The following is a 16,649-nucleotide window of genomic DNA, read 5'->3' as shown; positions in this document are numbered from 1 at the left end:
CACCACCACCAACAACAACAACAACCTGTCTTAAGACAAAGGAACTCCTGGAGTGTGGACCAAACCTAGATGCTGAGTGGCAGAAGCCAGACAAAACAGGAGCAAGTGTTGTGTGATTCCACTGGAATGGAATACCTGCAACAGGTAAGCTCCCAGGGACAGACAGTGGGTACAGGTTGCCAGAGCTGACGGCCATTACTGCTTCATGGATATGGAGTTTCTGTCTGGGGGGATGAGCAGTTTGGGAAATAGAGATTAGCCAGGCTGCCTAACACTGTGAATGTGAAGAAGGCCAATGAACGGCACCGCTTTAGAATATGCATTTTATCTTATCACAAACTTTTTTTCCCAAATGTGTGATAATATAAAATTGATTTCATCTCAAAAAAAAAAAAAGTAATGATCATTGCCCAGCACTGGGGACTGTGGTAGGTCATTTCCCCTCGTGTTTCCTGATCTGGACCATGGGGCTGAACCATCTCCCCTCAGTGTCAGAAACAGGCTGGGCACAATCAGCTCTCAACCCAGCAGGGCCTAAAACATAACTCGAGTTGTTCTGCTGCTGCCAAGACCCCCTTCATGCTCACAAAGATACTAGCCAAAGACCCCAGTTCCTTCTCCCTCCCTGCACCCACACTGAACCCCCAATCTTCCCGGGCCCAGCTGGAGAGGAGTGCATCAGGACTGTCCCTGAGTGGAGTGGGGGCGATTTCTGGCTTTTCTGAGCCACACAAATCCTGCCTGTGGCACATGTGGTGAGGGGGTTCCTGTGAAACAGGCCACCTGTCGCTCCAGCGACACAGCCACTCGCTCGTGCCTCCAGCAAACGCCCTGCTGCAGTCCTCCCGGGGTTCCCCAGCCCGCCGCCTTGGGCTCCAGGAGCTAGGCCTTGGTGCGTTTGCTGGGGGAGGCAGAAAATGGCTCTATCACAGGGAGCTAGCGGTGAGTCAGACAGCGCTGGAGTCCAGGCCGAGGTCACCGAGCGCCGTCATGGGCCTGAGTTTCCTCATCTGTGCAAGGAAGGACTTCAAGCCTTCAGATCAGGGTGACGTGGAGGAAATGGCTGATCCCCAGCCTAACACGTTTGGTACCAGGAGCGGGGTTCACCCATTCGGAGGAACCAGGTACACAGGAATCTCCTGGGCCCGAGGCTTGTTTATTGTACTTAATTGTGAACTGACTCTCACTTTTGCCCTAAATTCCCCAAGAAGCCTGCATCTGTGGTCCCCAGGCCTGCTTGGCCACTCCCACTGTCACAGACCCTGCGGCACACTTCTTTGTATAAGGAGCCTTGGCCCTTCAGTGGTTAGGCTCTTGACTGCTAACCAAAAAGCTGATGGTTTGAACCCACCAGCCTCTCCTCTGGAGAAAGATTACAGCCTTGGGAACCCTATGGGTGTGGTTCTCTGTTCCCCAGAGTGGCTCCAATTAGGAACTGACTAGATGGCCATGTATCAATTCTTTGTATTGGGGCCATTGCGGACACACCCAGCAAGAGCCCCAGTCACCTGCTGAACGATCACCATCTCTGCCAGTTCTAGTCACTGAAACTGCAGAAGCCTCCTGTGAGATTTCCCAGAAATCCTCAGGGGCCCTACGGTAACATGCAGGGGCTTGTTGAATTTGAGTAGAAATCATTTCCCTCCACTTCCCCTTAAAGTGGGATACTTCCTTCCGCTATGGGAAGGCACAGCAAACCAGAGCCGCTCCGGCGGACACCACAGCAGTCAGTCATCCCAGGCCGGTCACAGGGCCCGCCCAGACAGTGTGAGAAGCCTGTGGAATGAGGGGAGGTGTTCGGATGCTTCTAGGCATTGTTATCAAAGGACCACATCGCCTCACTCCATCGCAAGTTTGTTTTTCTAAAAATAGGGCTTCCCGTGCAGCCTCGTGTCTTTTAATGTATACCTGGAAGCCACCAGCCTGATATAGGGAGCTGTGGTTAAGGACCCCTGACGTGGCTCTGAGAATCAAGGATGGTGAGACTTCATCCCATGTACTTGGACATGCTACCAGGGCAGACCAGTCCCTGGAGAAGGCCATCATGCTGGGTAAAGCAGAGGGGCAGTGAAAGAGGAAGGCCTTCCACAAGATGCATGGACACAGGGGCTGCAACAATGGGCTCAAACTAATAGCACCGGTGAGCGTTAGCATGGGCCTGGGTAGGTGTTTCCCTTGTTGTACACAAGATCACTACCAGTGGGAACCGACGTGTTGGCAACAACAAATGATAAGAGCAGCATGGGTTTAAAAACTCAACTCCAAAGTCTACCCAGATGTCACCCACTTTCCCATTATTGTGCCCCCTTTCTGTCGCAGGAGCCGGGCCAAGGGAGCCCAGGACATTAGTTGTCACTTCTTCCCGTCACTCTCTGGGCTGTGTCCGTGTTGAGTCTTTGTTTGACAGTGTTTAGGGGGTCCGGCCTGGGGTTGTGCAAAATGCCCTCCCACCTGAGTTTGTCTGATGTTTTCTTGGACTTAGACTGGGGTTGTGGGTTTTAGGGAACGAGACCCCAGAAGGGAGGGGCTTTCTCATCGTAGCCTATCAGGAAACACCCACAGCTGGTGGTGGTTCACCTCCATTGCTCAGCTCAGGTGGTGTCTGCCAGACATCTCTACTGCAGAGCTAGGACACTGCCCTCCCCTACTTCCTTCTTTGGAATCACCTCAAAGTCCAGCCCACCTCCCAAGGGGCAAATGAGCCGAGGCTCCTCCTACCGGAGGGGTGGTGTCCACGTATACCACACGGAATGTTTCTATAAGGAAGGGTCCTCTGCTGTCCTGTATTCATTTGTTCACATGAGCACTGATTTACATCGGGGGGCTCTTTCTGACCTCACTGGAAGTAGGGCTCTGATAGAAAGAGAAGAGACCCAGACAGAGGGGAGACAGCTATGTAAACACAAAAGCAGAAATTTGAGAGGTGCATCCGCAGGCCAAGACACGCCAAGGATCCTGGGAAGTTAGAGAGAGGTGGGGGCAGGCCCTCCCCTAGAACCTTCAGAGAGAGCGTGGCCCTACAAACACCGTGGTCTTATAATGTCAGAGCTCTCAGGACACAGCGGCTGCCCACGAGACGGCCATCCTTCTCTCTCCTCCAGGTCCAGGAGTGGACAGATATCTTTGTTGTCATTGTTTCGTTTCCAAAGGTTCAATGCGACAAGTTCTTTTTCTTTGCCGATATTAAAAGCAAAGTGTATTCCAGTGTAGCGACTGTAACCAGTGTCCCAGAACATTATGTATAGACATTGCTACATGGGAATGTTTTGATGTCTACATTCACACACACACACTGTGTTCATTGTAGAGACAATTTCAAGATCCAGAGAGAAATGAAGAACATCGAGATTCCAGCATTCCCACTGCTGCTGGGCCGCCTCAGTGGGGTCTCTTTTAGTCTTTCCTTCCCGGTGTTCATTTCTTCTTCTTCTTCTTCTTCTTCTTCCTCTTCCTCTTCTTCTTCTTCCTTCTTTCCCCCCTTCTTCCTCCTCCTCTTTCTTTTTAAATTTTATTTCTTTCAATCCATTTTATTAGAACCCAATCCAGACATCATACCATTTCCTAGTTCACCTCCTTCTTCTTTTAATGGAGGTAAAAATACAGAAAACGAGCCCCGTTGTTGCTGTCAGGAGCACAGCTATGTCAGTTCTGAGCCAAAGTGACCTTGGGCACAACTCACAATGAGCCACCGTGAGGTCCTGCACCAGCTCAGAACGAGTCCTTTGTTTGCGCCCACTGTGGTGACCACTGTGGCAATCCATCTCGTTGAGCGTCTTCCTGGTTTTTTAAAAAAATTATTATGTACTTTTTCCTTCCTGTTTGTGTGTGTGTCTGTTGTTGACCCTCTAACTTTCCATAGTACTTTAGAGCAGGGCTGGGCAGTGTTTTGTGTTCTGTTGGACACAAGGGTCGTGATGTGTCGGAACCGACGCGAAGGTACCTGACAACAACAACAACAACAACTTTAATTGACCTGGTTATTTATAAAATCAGAACAAAACGGGAAGCAACAGAAAGTCTGGCTATTAATAGGGAATTGTCACATCCCGTATGGCTTCTCCACACGACGGGCTGTTCTGCTGTCATTAAGCTTCACCTGTCGGGAGGATATTTAAGGATGCGGGGGAAAGGTACAAGGGAGATCGGGCAGAAGGAAACAAAACCCCAAGAACACACGCAACCAAGACGGTGTCCACCGCATCTCAAGGGTGTGATGTTAAGACGCAAGTGAAGGACGCCATTGCTGAGGGGACACTGAGCTTTGGAGCCCAATCGGTACGTGCTCAGCTGTGAACCCAAAGGTGGGCAGTTCAAATCCTTCGGCGGCTTTGCAGAGGAAAAGACCTGATGAACTGTCCCCACAAAGACTTCAGCCTAGGAAATCCCACGGGAGCAGTTCCAGGCTCCCTTTGCATGGAACATGGGTGGTATCCAACAAGTATATGTAATAAACGCTGACCGGTTCAACCATTCGGTGACACTGGTCATGTTCGTCATATCGTGCCCCCATGGCCACTGTCCTTTCCATGAGCCAGTGGCTCGCATGGGTTTTCTACATGGCTTTGCACCACAGAGATGGGCCAGTCGCGGAGGCGTGAAGTCCTAAATCAAGGTGTTTGCAGACCACGCTTTCTGAAGGTGCTAGGGGAGGACCCTTCCCTGACTCTCCTGAACTTCGAGGGTTCCTGGAACCCTTGGCATTCCTTGACTTGCACACGCTTCTCTCACATCCCTGCCTCTGTGTTCACAGGGCCGTCTTCCCTCTGTATCTGAGCCTCTTCTCTTTTTATAGGAACACCCCTCCAGTGGCTCCAGTGAGATCAGGACCTGCTCAACTGCAGTATGACCTCATATTAGCCAATGGCACCTTCCAAGGCCCTATTTCCAAAGATGCTCCCCTTCAGAGGTACCACAGGAGTGAGGATTTTCCAACCCATTGTTTCAAGAGACACAACAGAATCCATAACAGGGTCCAAAGATGCTGTGGAGAAGAGCCCTGCCATTCTGCATGCTATGACCTCCACTGGGAATGCTCGCCCTCAAACACTTGCCTGGCTCCTTCCTTCTCTGCTGACATGCCATTTCAGGGGTGCCCCCCATGACTGCCTGACCTAGAATGGCCCACATGGCCTGTTTATTTACTGGCTGTTGTTGCCAGCTGCTGTGAATCTGGCCCCTGGCTTATGAACACCCCATATCCCATAGTTTTTAAGTAGACTGTCAAGTCTGGATCCCTAATCTCTCTGAATCGGGAAGCTTTGCAAAGACCCATCCAGCGGTATAACAACATACAGATCTCCGCTTACGGGGAGGGGCGGGTAGCTGTGCCTGATATGCACTGACTCGGAATCGAACATGGATCTCTAGCATACATAATAATGATGATGATAACACCTAAAATACAAAGTCACTGCCATTGAGCCAATGGCGACTCATAGCCACCCTATAGGACGGGGCAGACCTGCCCCTGGGAATGCCAGAGGCTTTAACTCTGCAGGAGCAGGAAGCGCCTTTCCTGCAGTGCCGTTGGTGGTTTCAAACTGCAGACCTTACAGTTAGCAGCCCAACAAGTGACCCTTGTGCCACCCGGGCTTCGTGGTTCTCTAGCCCGCAAGGTGAGGCTTTTTTCACTGATCTCCCACAGTCCGCCCTGCCAATGAGTGGCGACTTCCTGCTTACTGTGTGGGTTGGTATTTGTCATGCTTATTGCCTGTCCTAGTAGGTCGTGGGGAGGGGAATTGTGTCCTCTTCCCTTCTCGGACCAGCGCCTGACCATTGCCTGGCACACAACAAACGAATGGATTTTAAGAATAGACCTCATGTCTATGAGGTGCTGGTGTCTTAAAGGTCTGCCTCCACCACGAAGGGCCTCCACTTGGCAGCTGTGTGCCCCCCACCCCACCCCAGGCGCTCAGAGTGTCCGAGGCCCTTGTCCAACCCGGAAGCCATCGCCTGGTGCAGGGACAGGGGCAGTGACAGCTGGCAAGGCCCCACCTTTGCAGCCTCGGCAGCAACAGAGGACAAAGCCAGGATCCCCATTCTTTGCCTGCTGGTGGCTGGTTAGCGTGAGGGGCATCCTGGGACCCGGCTGGGCTGGCAGATGACTGAGCATCAGGGTAAGGCCCACCTGGAAAAGCCACTGTCCTGTTCTCACAAGGGCCTCGCAGCAGAAACTCAAAGCTGCCACTTCAGCCCCTCACCCTGGTGGTCCCTGAGCCTCTGCGTGCGATAGAAGGCCCAGACCTGGGCTCAGGTGCATGCTGTTCCTTAGGGAGGCGATCCCTGGAAGGATCACACAGGAAAGGGGGCATCACTGAACAGGCCACCTGGGGCTCAGTCCTTCGGGAGCTCTGGGTGACAGCGGCATTAGAACATACACCTGATGGGGCGTGCTGGTGGCACCGGCTCCCACTGGCTCTTGGGTGGGGCTGCTGGGCATGGGAGCAGGGCGAGTGGCATCAAATGCAGACCCAGTCCCCCAGCCGTCTCAGAGCTCTTGGGCAGAGAAGGGCAGGGAGCCTGCAGTGCTCCCATGGGACCGGGTGGGACGGGGCACAGGTGGCGTCCACCCCAGCGGGCATTGAGGCAGACTGTGCCCCAGCATCCAGCAGCTCTGGCCACACCATCCAAGGACCCCGGTAGCACAACAGCTGAATGCTCAGCCCAGATTGGGAAGGTCTAGGGTTCAAACCCACCAGCCACTTGGCAGGAGAAAGACATGGTGTGGTGGTGTGCTTCCACAAAGACCACGGCTTAGGACGCCCTAGGGGGCTGGTTTACTCTCTCCTAAGGGGTGGTGATCAGTCTGAATCAGGTTTGGTTTTCTGGGTCACACTTGCCGTGGACTCTGCCCATCCAGCGTAGGAAACCCCACTCGCAGGTACCTTGGCCAGGGTCCTCAGCCTCAATACTGCTGACAGCTCAGCTGGAATATCCTTGGGGCGAGGGCTGTCCCGTGCACCTCAGGCTCTCCCCACCAGGTGCCACGAGCACCCTTACTCCAGTAGTGACCAGGCAGGGGCACGCATCCTGGCTGGCACCCAGTGTTCTAGGCTCACACTGGGGCCAGGTCCACAGGCACAGGCTCCCCAAGAGGAAGAGGCTGGGGTCTAAGTGTATCGAAAGTGCTGGTTATTGGTTATTCCAAATGGTCAGCAGTCAGCTTGCTTCCTCAGGCGCTGCCAGGGGCTTTGACAATGAAACAGTCAATGCACGTTTCTAAAAGCGGGCCCGGTGGGGCCGGGGGACCCTGTGCATACAGCACAGGCCCAGCAACAGTCACCAGTCACAGCGCTTCTAATGTCTCTCGTGCCCCAGGAGCTGGGACTGTGCAGCCCCCTGTGTTTTGTAGATGTGGAAATGGAGGCACAGAAAGGCCAAGCCAACTGCCAAAGGACACACAGCACAGCAAGGGAGTGGCAGAGCTAGGCTCAAACCCAGGCAGGGCCACAGCCCAGTCTGAGCTTGCTTCCACCCCCACCCCCCCCACCCCCTCCAAGGTGACTCAGATCCAAGTTCAGCTGCTTCCAGGACAAACATCTGCTGGGCCCACGCTGCCGATTCCATAGAACCTTCTAGAAATGCACAGTCCTGCTCACACTTCCTCCTCCACCACTGGGCACCCCCTCGGCGTCATACTGGGAGCCTCTGGGCCTCCCTCTGGACTCTAGGAGGTGACTGTTGTTTGCCATGGATTGCTCTCTCCGCACCGGCACTTCCTCCCCTTCCCCAGCTCCCAGCACTACTTCTCTCCCAGAGGGTTCCATTCTGCGAAGCTGCCTCTCCCACCCACCTTATAAAGCAGCAACTCAGAACTCCCAGCAGGCTTTGCCAACGGGGTGCAGCCTTCTGCCCAAGCTGTTTGCAGGCAAGGCCACCCAAGAGCCCTGGCATCACTGAGTTCCATGCAGGTTGCAGGGTGCCTGTGCTCAGACAAGTCCAGTAGGTGTGCCATCAGCACCCGGCGGGTGGCTCCTTCCCGAGATGGGCTAACTTGTCTAGTGTGAGACCCACATGGCTGTGCGTGGCGGTCCTGCTTGCCCCCATGCCTAGGCTGTACTCTGAATGCCCCCAAATGCGTCCCTGGGCAAAACGATAGCAGCCCAGAACCGCTGTCACCGTGTCTGCTCCAACTCAGCGACTTTCCGAGGGCTGTACCTCTTTACAGGGGCCGACAGCCTCAATTTCCCCCCTCAGGGCACCTGGTGGCTTTGAACCACTGGTTTCTTGTCACTGTCCCTCCAGAGGATGGGCGTTCTGGCATGCTCCCATCAGGCACACCCTGGCCATTTCAGCCGTCAGGGAGAGGGGAGAGGAGCCCGCCACCCGCCCACAGGTGGGTGCGGAGCAGCCCCGGAAGCTCTTGGGTCTGTGGCGTCTTTGTACTGACTTGCCCCATCTTCTGTGCTGACAGATGGCTGAGTGATGGCTTAGGGGTGTCACCTGCACAGGTGGGTGGTGATGGTAGAAGTGGGGGGGGTGTTTGAGGGCGGAGGGAGCTTTAAAACGTAAGCAACTAAATATTTATTCAAATGATAAACACACTGGATCTCTGACCTGGTAATCTCACTTCTTCGAATGGGCAACCCCCACATCACCACCCAGCTATGTGGGCACAGGCCTGAAAACAGCGCTCACGATTGCTCCTGGCAGCACATGGGCAGAGTCAGAGCGTGGGGCTGCATCCCACCATCCCTCCCAGGGGTCTGGTGACAGAGGCCGGGAGCAGCCACTGAGCGGTTGTGCCGAAGCCGGAGGACCTGCTCCTGTGGCCACAGAACGCTCTGGCAGTGTAAGAACGAGGGGACTATGTGGGTTCGGGGTGCTTGGATGCACAAAAGTATGTATTAGAAGGACTAAGGTGGTTGGGGGTGGTAGGTGGGGAGAAGGTGGACATCTTTTCAGAGCAGCCCTAACAGTTTCAGGACCTAGGACAAGAGTCTGGATCTGGAGACCCAGACATTCTGTGTCGGAGTTGGCGCCATCGGATAAGAGTCGGCGGCTAACAGATAGGTCAGTTGCTCAAGCCCGCCAGCCACTCTTCGGGAGACAGGCGAGGCCATCCGTTCCTGCAAAGATTCGCTGCCTCGGAAACGCTACACCGGGTCGTTGTGAGCCAGAATCAATTCAATGGTGTGGGTTTGGAGTTAGGCTTTGACCTCGCGGGGGTGGACATTTGAGTCTGACTTCTGTATGAAATTATGACGTGGGAGGACAGGCCCAGCTCCTGGATGGCGGCCTCGCCCCTTTCCTTCCCACCGACAGCTCTGTCCTGTACACTCGAGGACTCTCCCGTTGGTATGTCCAAGCCCCAACTACGTGGGTGCCAGTAGCCGCCCCGTGCGTACTCCTGGGGCGCAGGCAGGGTGGTTGGAGAATAGAAGCACAAGAGGCCCTCCTGAAAGTTCCGAGACTCTGGATCACCGGGAGAATGTCCGAGAAAGGGAGGAAGACACAAGCTCCTGGTAGACACGTCCCCTGGGCCCCAACTTTGAAAAACAAAGACTCAAAAATCACAAACCCCGCAGGAAGGGGCGTGGCTCTATCTTTCATCCACATTGCTTTTTCAGTAGTACAGTGTATGATGTACTCAAGCATGTTAACGTTACCTTTTAAAAAAGTATGCAAATGACCTCACCAAGCACCTCGAGGGATTGGTTTTCTGGGTTTGGAGGATGAGGACTATCTTGGTCAAGTCCCCTGACACAGGCCAGAATGTGCTTCGTTTGACCAGCAGTGTCTGAGGTCTTAAAAGCTGGTGAGGGACCACCTGTGATAGGAGGATTGGTCTCTACCTGGGAAGAGTGCACGAGAAGGGAAAACCCAGCCTGCAAGGTAAATATTCTTTACCGGGAAGCATAGCATCATCTGCCCGGAGACCAGAAGAGCTAGATGGTGCCCGGCCATCACAATCAACGGTCCTAATCAGGACCATATAGACGGACCCTGGCAGGCCAGGACAGGAGGACCTCACATTCCTTAAAAAGAAAGAAACAACCACCCATGGATTTAGCCCGGAGAGTATTGAATCCCAGAGGCACCCTTGAGACTTTGAATGGATACCAGCCCCGGTAGGTCACCTTGTAGCCCAGTGACAGATCGGCTCAGAAAAATGGGACGACTGGAAACAGAACCACCCCGGGAATAACCCCGGGAATCACGAGAATGCCCAGGCCTCGTGAGGGATGAAGGATGACCGGACGCACATCAATCTGTGGAGACATTACTGACCCAGGGCCTAAACGACTGGGTAGACGTTGACCAAAAACCACAATGGAAGATTGCTTTTTAAAAGCCAAAGTCTTGGACAATGAAAAAGTATTCGGCCGGGTGCGCCCGCTGGATTTCTATGTTTGAGGGCCTTTGCTGGGGAGAGCCCTGCTATGGGTGCCTGGTGGTCTCTGAGGAAGCGCTCCTAGGGATGTGTTGAGGCTGCCCCTGGGTTGGGGACATCCCTGGTCTGGAGGTCACCGGCCCTGGCCAGAAGCTGGCTGAGCGCCAGCACACTTACATTGTACAGGAGATCCGTCCACCCTTCCATGGTGATGCACTGGAAGACGGTCAGCACTGCAAACAGGATGTTGTCGAACTGAGTGATCCCGTTGTTGGGCCCTTCCCAGTAGGGCTGACATTTGGTCCCATTGGGGCAGGTGCGGGCGGGTTCCACTGTCCCGCATGGAGCCGGAGACTCACCCTGAATGTCATCTATGAAAGGGAAAGGGGGCGAGAGTCAGGGAGGGTGGGGGCGGGGAGAACCAGCTCTGAGAAACAGTGGCCAGTGTCTATTCAGTGCTGTTAGAAAAATGACTGTTGGGATGAATTCATCAGTGTTTCTAAGAAACCAGCTTTGGTCGGGCTGATTTATTATTATAATTATTATTTATCCCATTGGCTTCTTCTCTAACCTTCACTATTATTCTCATTTTTTCTGGTCGGATATACTTTTCTCCCACGTCTCTGAGTTGGGGAACCTTCATTTAAGGCTATGAATCCTCTTGGAAGGAGGATTTGGCTGTGTCTCACAAAGGTTTGATAGGTATTGTCATCACTCTTGTCCCCTTAAAATATATTTCAATTTCTTTCTCGAGAGGTAGCGTCCTTCCAATGATCCTTTCTTTTTTGACCCACGAGTAATCAAGAAGTGTTCTCAAAAAAATCCTCAGACATACACAAAAATGGGGAGATCCCCCACATCTCTATGACCAATGTCAATAGTTGTTCATCCTGGGCCAATCTTTTTTTTTTTTAAATCTCTACCCCCTTCCCCCTTCATGTTGTCTTAACCCTAGAAAACTTTCCAGCAAAGCTTAGGCATCGTATTATTTTATCCCCCGATAAAAAGCCTCTCCTTGATGTTCCAAACGTTGTGAGAGTTCTCTTGTTGTTGCTGTTACTGATCTCGCAGGCTCACTGCGGTGCAGTTGTCATTCCAGCCCTTTGACCTCTGCTGAGATCTGCTCGTGGTCTACAAAGCCTTGGGTGTGTGTGTGTGTGTGTGTGGCTGTTGGGCATAGAATCCCCTAGCTGTCCCCTAGAACGAGCTTGTCCATCATGTTCTGTTTTCCTTCCATAGCTCCTTGGAGTTTCTTTTGCTTGAGATGCACTAGGCTTAGGGAGCTGTTCTGGGGGCGAGGGAGACCAGTACACACAGTGCCTACCCTTCGGCACAGGCGCTACGTTTTCTCCCCGAATAGCTGGAGGCAGATTGTGGAAATGCCACCGGGAGGGGGGAGCATGCCAATGGGCGCCCTTTTCACTGGGAACCGGGAAGCTTCCTGGGGAGGCAGCCGCTGGGCTGGGTGCTAAAGGTCAGGGCCGGGATTCCCGGGTGTGGATGAGAAGGGCAAGGGATGTGCCCACGAGTGTCCCGCGCATTTGACTGGAGCATCGGCTGGGAAAGGGCTTGGTTCCCACGGTCAGAGGTTTTCGGAGAGGACAGTGACCTTGGCCGGGCAAAAAAACCCCAACAGGCAAACGTCCTTGAATATTAACGTTGGACCCAGTGTATGGGGCACCAGCTCTGCAGCAGGGGTCCCATCTGGGCTGAGCCCGCTGTGGCGGGAAGGAAGGATGCTTCTGGACCTTCCAGGTGGTAGGGACACAGAGGTGAGAAGCGCAGCCCCACGGTGTCCACGTCTCCACACTGACGCCCACTGCTCTGGAACAAGACAGTGACATGGCGGCCAAGACTCCGAGGCTGGATAGGCCTCTTTACAGGTGGCAGGGGTTGGGTGTGGGGTGGGGTGGTGGTGCTGGCTACCCCGACAATTTTTTTAATAAATACTCGTAGGAGGGTGAAATGACAAACATAAGGCTCAGGGCAGGGTGAGGAAATAAAGACCCTCAACAAACCAAACCTATGGTCTCTTATTTCTTCGTGGACACACGGGTAACCAGGGCGCCTCTCTTTAACAAAAAACACGGGACAAAACCCCTTTTCAGGTAACCATGAGAGCAGAGAGAAGACCATGAGTCCCCGTGTCCCGACGGCCAGTTTCCACAGGTATCCATAAGGCGCCCACCCCGTCTGCCTGGACAGCTGCCTCTTTCCCGAACCGTCTCCGTCTTCCAGGCGTCCACATCTGGGTGGGTTCCCAACCTCACAGAGTGCCCGCGCATTCATATTTGGGGGTCCGAATCACACTGAAGGCCACATTGCTAGGGCCTGTGGATGAATGAGGAGGGGCCTTGTCTCCTCGAAGGCTCCCGGCAGCTCTTGGAAAGCGATTCTGCTTCTCGGTGTGTGGGGAGTGCCCTGCGGGGCAGGCAGGGACTGGCTCCCCACCCGTGGTGTGTCTTGATAGCAGGGCCCCGGCCCCCACCCCCTTCACCCGCGCGCACGCCGTGCTCCGGGCGTGGCTTCTAGAAAAGCGATGGTCCAGAAAGTCTGTGGAGTTTGGTTATCAATATCTGTTAAAATTAACCTGCTGCCTGGATGTCTGTCGATATCTGTCTCTTACTCACACGCCCTGTATTTTGAGGCCTCAGCTTGGCAGTCATCTCCCCAAAGTGAAGACTCCCGCCCTTCGGGGGCCCCCACCCACGCCTGTCCCCTCCCAACCCCACTCGGACCCAAGCCAGTCCGTGGCCTCTTCTAGGGGTGCGGGTGCTCAGGAAACAAAAACAATCAAAACCAACCGACCTCCGCCCCCCAGATTCCTAGTTTCTGGGCTCAGGGCTGGCTTTTCCGAGGGGCCCTGCCCTGCTTCCCTCCCTCCACGTTTCCGCCCGGGGGACGAGGCTGGCCGCAGAAATAGCTCTGCCTCAATTAACACCTTCTTCATCGGGGAAAGAAATAATTAGGACATCCCACATTGAGCACACTTCACAAACCCAGGAAAGGAGGAGCCAGGAGGAGCCAGGGGGGAGGAGGGAGGAGCCAGCAGTCTCCCTGTCCTGTTGGGGGCTCCCTTTCCTGGGGGGCTTGGGAGAGGGGCAGGATGTCTCTGTCGGGCTGTCTGCTGTCCGGAGGGGTCCACGGGGGCGGGGGTGAGATGAGCCCCAGGAGCCACTTCCCCTGGCAGCACCTTCGTCTCTTCCTCCAATCAGAGGCCCAGAACCTCTTCCTCCTCAGCTCAGCCTCCCCTTTAGGCCTTTCCACCCAGGTAATGGTTCCCTTGACCTGAGGGGTCAGATGGTCGTTCCCCCAACGCGACCCTTCGCCGGCCGTGCAGTATTGGACCAGAGAAGCCCTCATTCCCGGCCCGATTTAGTTCTGGGGTTCTTTCGATCACCAAGTGACGGGCGTGTGGCGGGCGGCTTGGGTTGTATGTAACCTGCCCTGAAAAGCTATGTCAGCACCCTCAGCCCCAGAGCTTGGGACAGTGACCTGATTTGGAAGTCAGGTCTTTGTAGAAGGGATCCTTCGTCAGGGGTCTTGAGGGGAGATCATCTGGATTTGGGGTGACTGGAGTCTTGATCAGAAAAAGGAAAGGGTGTGCTGGGGTGGGGGTGGGGCCGGAGACACAGAGACACAAGGGAAGGCCAGGCCATACACCAAGGGGGCCGGAGTTGGCCAGCAGGAGTTTGCAGGGGCAGGGAAGGAGCCTTCGCCCCACAGACCCTTTGAAGGAGCTAGGCCCTTGCCAACACCCCCCTTTGGCCTTCTGACTGCTGTAGCGCTGAGAGTTTGTGTTGCTGTAAACACCCCTTTGGTGGCACTTGGCCACAGCAGCCCTTAGAAGACACCAGAACTGAGAGGAAAGGGTGGACATGAAAATGGAGCCGCAGCTACTTGTGGCCTGAGTGTGGGCAGCCAGAGAGGACGCCGTCCACACGGCTGGTCAGTGCAGGGCCTGGGGCTGGGCCTTTTGCCTGGCCTCCTTGTGCCCCGAATCTTCTCTCAACCTGGCCAGCAGTGGGCCTCTAGTGCCCTGCCCAGCACTAGGTTTCGGCTGGCTGGTGCCAGTGTTGGGGCTCCCAGTCCTGCTAGCCCCACCCCAGACCCATCGTGAGGAAGGCCAGGAGCCATCTGGTTCTCGCTTAACGACCTGTGTGTGGATTCTGACACCACTGTGCCGTCTGGGAGAGAGGGGTACCTGAGCCGGGCAAGGACTGTCACCCCAAAGCAATCAGGCCATGCCTCTTCCTATGCAGGACACCACCCCTCCTGCTCTCACGAGTGTCCATACTCTTGTCTGAAACACCCCTGGCGCCTGCCCGCAGACCCGACAGAGCGCCCGCTGGGGGCCGCGGGGACAGTACCCCAGCTCCCACACACTTGCGGTGGGTGACTCTGCAGTGGGCGCTCTCCGCTGCAGGGTCCTCCTCCTGGAATGGGCCTAAAGGGTCCAGGCTGGACCCAGACTTGCTAATACGTGGCCGGGTCTCTTAGCGCTGCCCTTGCAGAATATAAAAAAGCGGAGGGCTTTCAACACAGAAATGTCCGCGTCTGGTGGTTCTGTAGGAGAGGAAGCCGGATCCGGGGTGCCTGCCGGGCTGTGCTCTCATTTGGCTCTTGGGGAAGGTCCTTCCTGGTCTCTTCCAGCGTCTGGTGGCCCCAGTATGTGTGTGTATGTGTGTGTTCCTTGGTTTGTGTGTGTTCCTGCGTGGGCTGATCTCCACATCTGTTCTCCCCACTTATAAGACACCTTTCAGAAGCAGCTGGGAGTTGGACTCCTATCCTATCAAAGACCAGCCTTACTTCCTTATGAACAAGGTCACTCAATACATCTCTTCCTGGGGGACACAATCAGCCCCCCAACCACAAGGATCCCTTACTAGTTGCCTTCCCTCCCTAGCATCGCGTCCCCACTTCCATGCTGGTGCCCCCCTGGGGTCTCCTTTCCCCCACCTGCTTGCCCCGGGGTCGGCTACTAGGAGCCCTCCTACCTCAAGACCCCAGCCACCACCGAGACCTTAGTACTCGGCCCGTCCCTGTCTTTCCCAGGTGCCGGGATGAAGAAATAACCACCACCCCCACCAACCAGAGGGTCCCTTCCCGAAGTTTCATCCCCAAAGGAGGAGAACGGGGGTGGGGTGGGGGTGGCAAGTTGGAAACTAACCAACCTGTCAACATACCTAGGTGCTTGGACCTACCTGTCCCTTCTTCGAAGCAGGTGGTATGAAATTTCCCCATATAAAATTCTAACCCTATGATTGCAAAAATGAGGATTGCAAAAAATAGGAGGAGGCCGATCTGCAGCAAGGGGATCATGGCCTTCATGATGGACTTCAGGACGACTTGTAAACCTGGGGAGACAAAGAGAGAACCCCCAGCCCGTGAGCAAGCACCCGCCGCCTGCACGGGGGACCCCTGACCACCCAACCCGGGCCGGGGAAGCTAGTCTTCCTTTGTTAGACAGGACTTTGTGTTTTAAGAACTGAGTGTGTTTCACTTGGGCTTCTGCTCCGTGATCTTCTGGGTGAGAAAGGGGGCCACAGGCCTTTGCTTTGGGGGCCACGCTCCTGGCCGGTGGGCAGCTTCCTGGTGGTGGTGGTGGGGCGCCTTTTCCTAATGTTTTCCACCAACAGGGGGCATCCTTTCCCAACTCATGCCAAAGCATGAGGCAGCTCTGCCCAGGGAGCAGGCAGTGTCCCATTTCCATAGGCCACGTGAGCTCTCTGCCGTCTGGAGAGAACCCCAGGAAGTGGGAGCACACAGACATTCACCCCCTCTCGGACTCAAGGTGGGCAAGCCATGTCTTGCGCGCCCCGCTGCAGAAAGACTGGGCAGAGTCCCCGAGAGGGGAGGGGGCAGGGTGGGAGGAGCCTCAATGGCAACGCTCTAGGGCAGGGCAGAACCCTGTGGGTTCCCGAGACTGTGATTCTTTCTGGGACTAGCAAGCCTCGTCTGTCTCCTAGTGGGGGTTTTAATGCCAACTCATGAGGAACCCTTGTCCCCAAAAGCCCAGGGTCTAGGAGCGTGCCCCACTGCAAATAATGTACCACGTGGCTGGCTCTCAAATGATACCGAGCCCGAATCCCCATTGGGAGTGGAAGGGAGAAAGCCGATGATGGCAGACGTTTCCCCCCCGAGTCCAACAGCCCAGGTCTCGTTCCGACTCACTGCTCCCCCACTCGGGGTCTCAGAGGCTGTGAGTCTTCAGGGGTGCAGACCCCACTTTTCTTTCTCCTGAGGGGAGGCTAGGGGGTTTGAATGGCTGACCTGGCAGTGAGCAGTCCGACGCCTAACTGAGAACCCCCACCCC

The 16,649-nt window shown here is 55.0% G+C and overlaps 1 protein-coding gene across 1 annotated transcript in view; it reads right to left on the bottom strand.

Moving 5' to 3' along the window:
• The window catches only part of CACNA1A (calcium voltage-gated channel subunit alpha1 A), a gene marked incomplete at its 3' end in the record, with an annotated part of 251,525 nt that overhangs the window by 111,018 nt on the left and 123,858 nt on the right, over window positions 1-16,649 (bottom strand). The window contains exons 5-6 of the mRNA XM_045289704.1: window positions 15,538-15,690; window positions 10,511-10,704 (exon numbers count right to left, since the gene is read on the bottom strand). Of these exons, the coding sequence (XP_045145639.1) occupies window positions 10,511-10,704; window positions 15,538-15,690 (347 nt within the window). The remainder of the gene's footprint in view (window positions 1-10,510; window positions 10,705-15,537; window positions 15,691-16,649) is intronic.

This window comes from Echinops telfairi, unplaced genomic scaffold (genome assembly GCF_000313985.2).
Source record: "Echinops telfairi isolate 266 unplaced genomic scaffold, ASM31398v2 ScPeMD7_30;HRSCAF=105, whole genome shotgun sequence".
Lineage (NCBI taxonomy): Eukaryota > Metazoa > Chordata > Mammalia > Afrosoricida > Tenrecidae > Echinops > Echinops telfairi.
The sequence above is the reverse complement of the archived record's forward strand: the minus strand, read 5'-3'. Positions and strand labels throughout refer to the sequence as shown.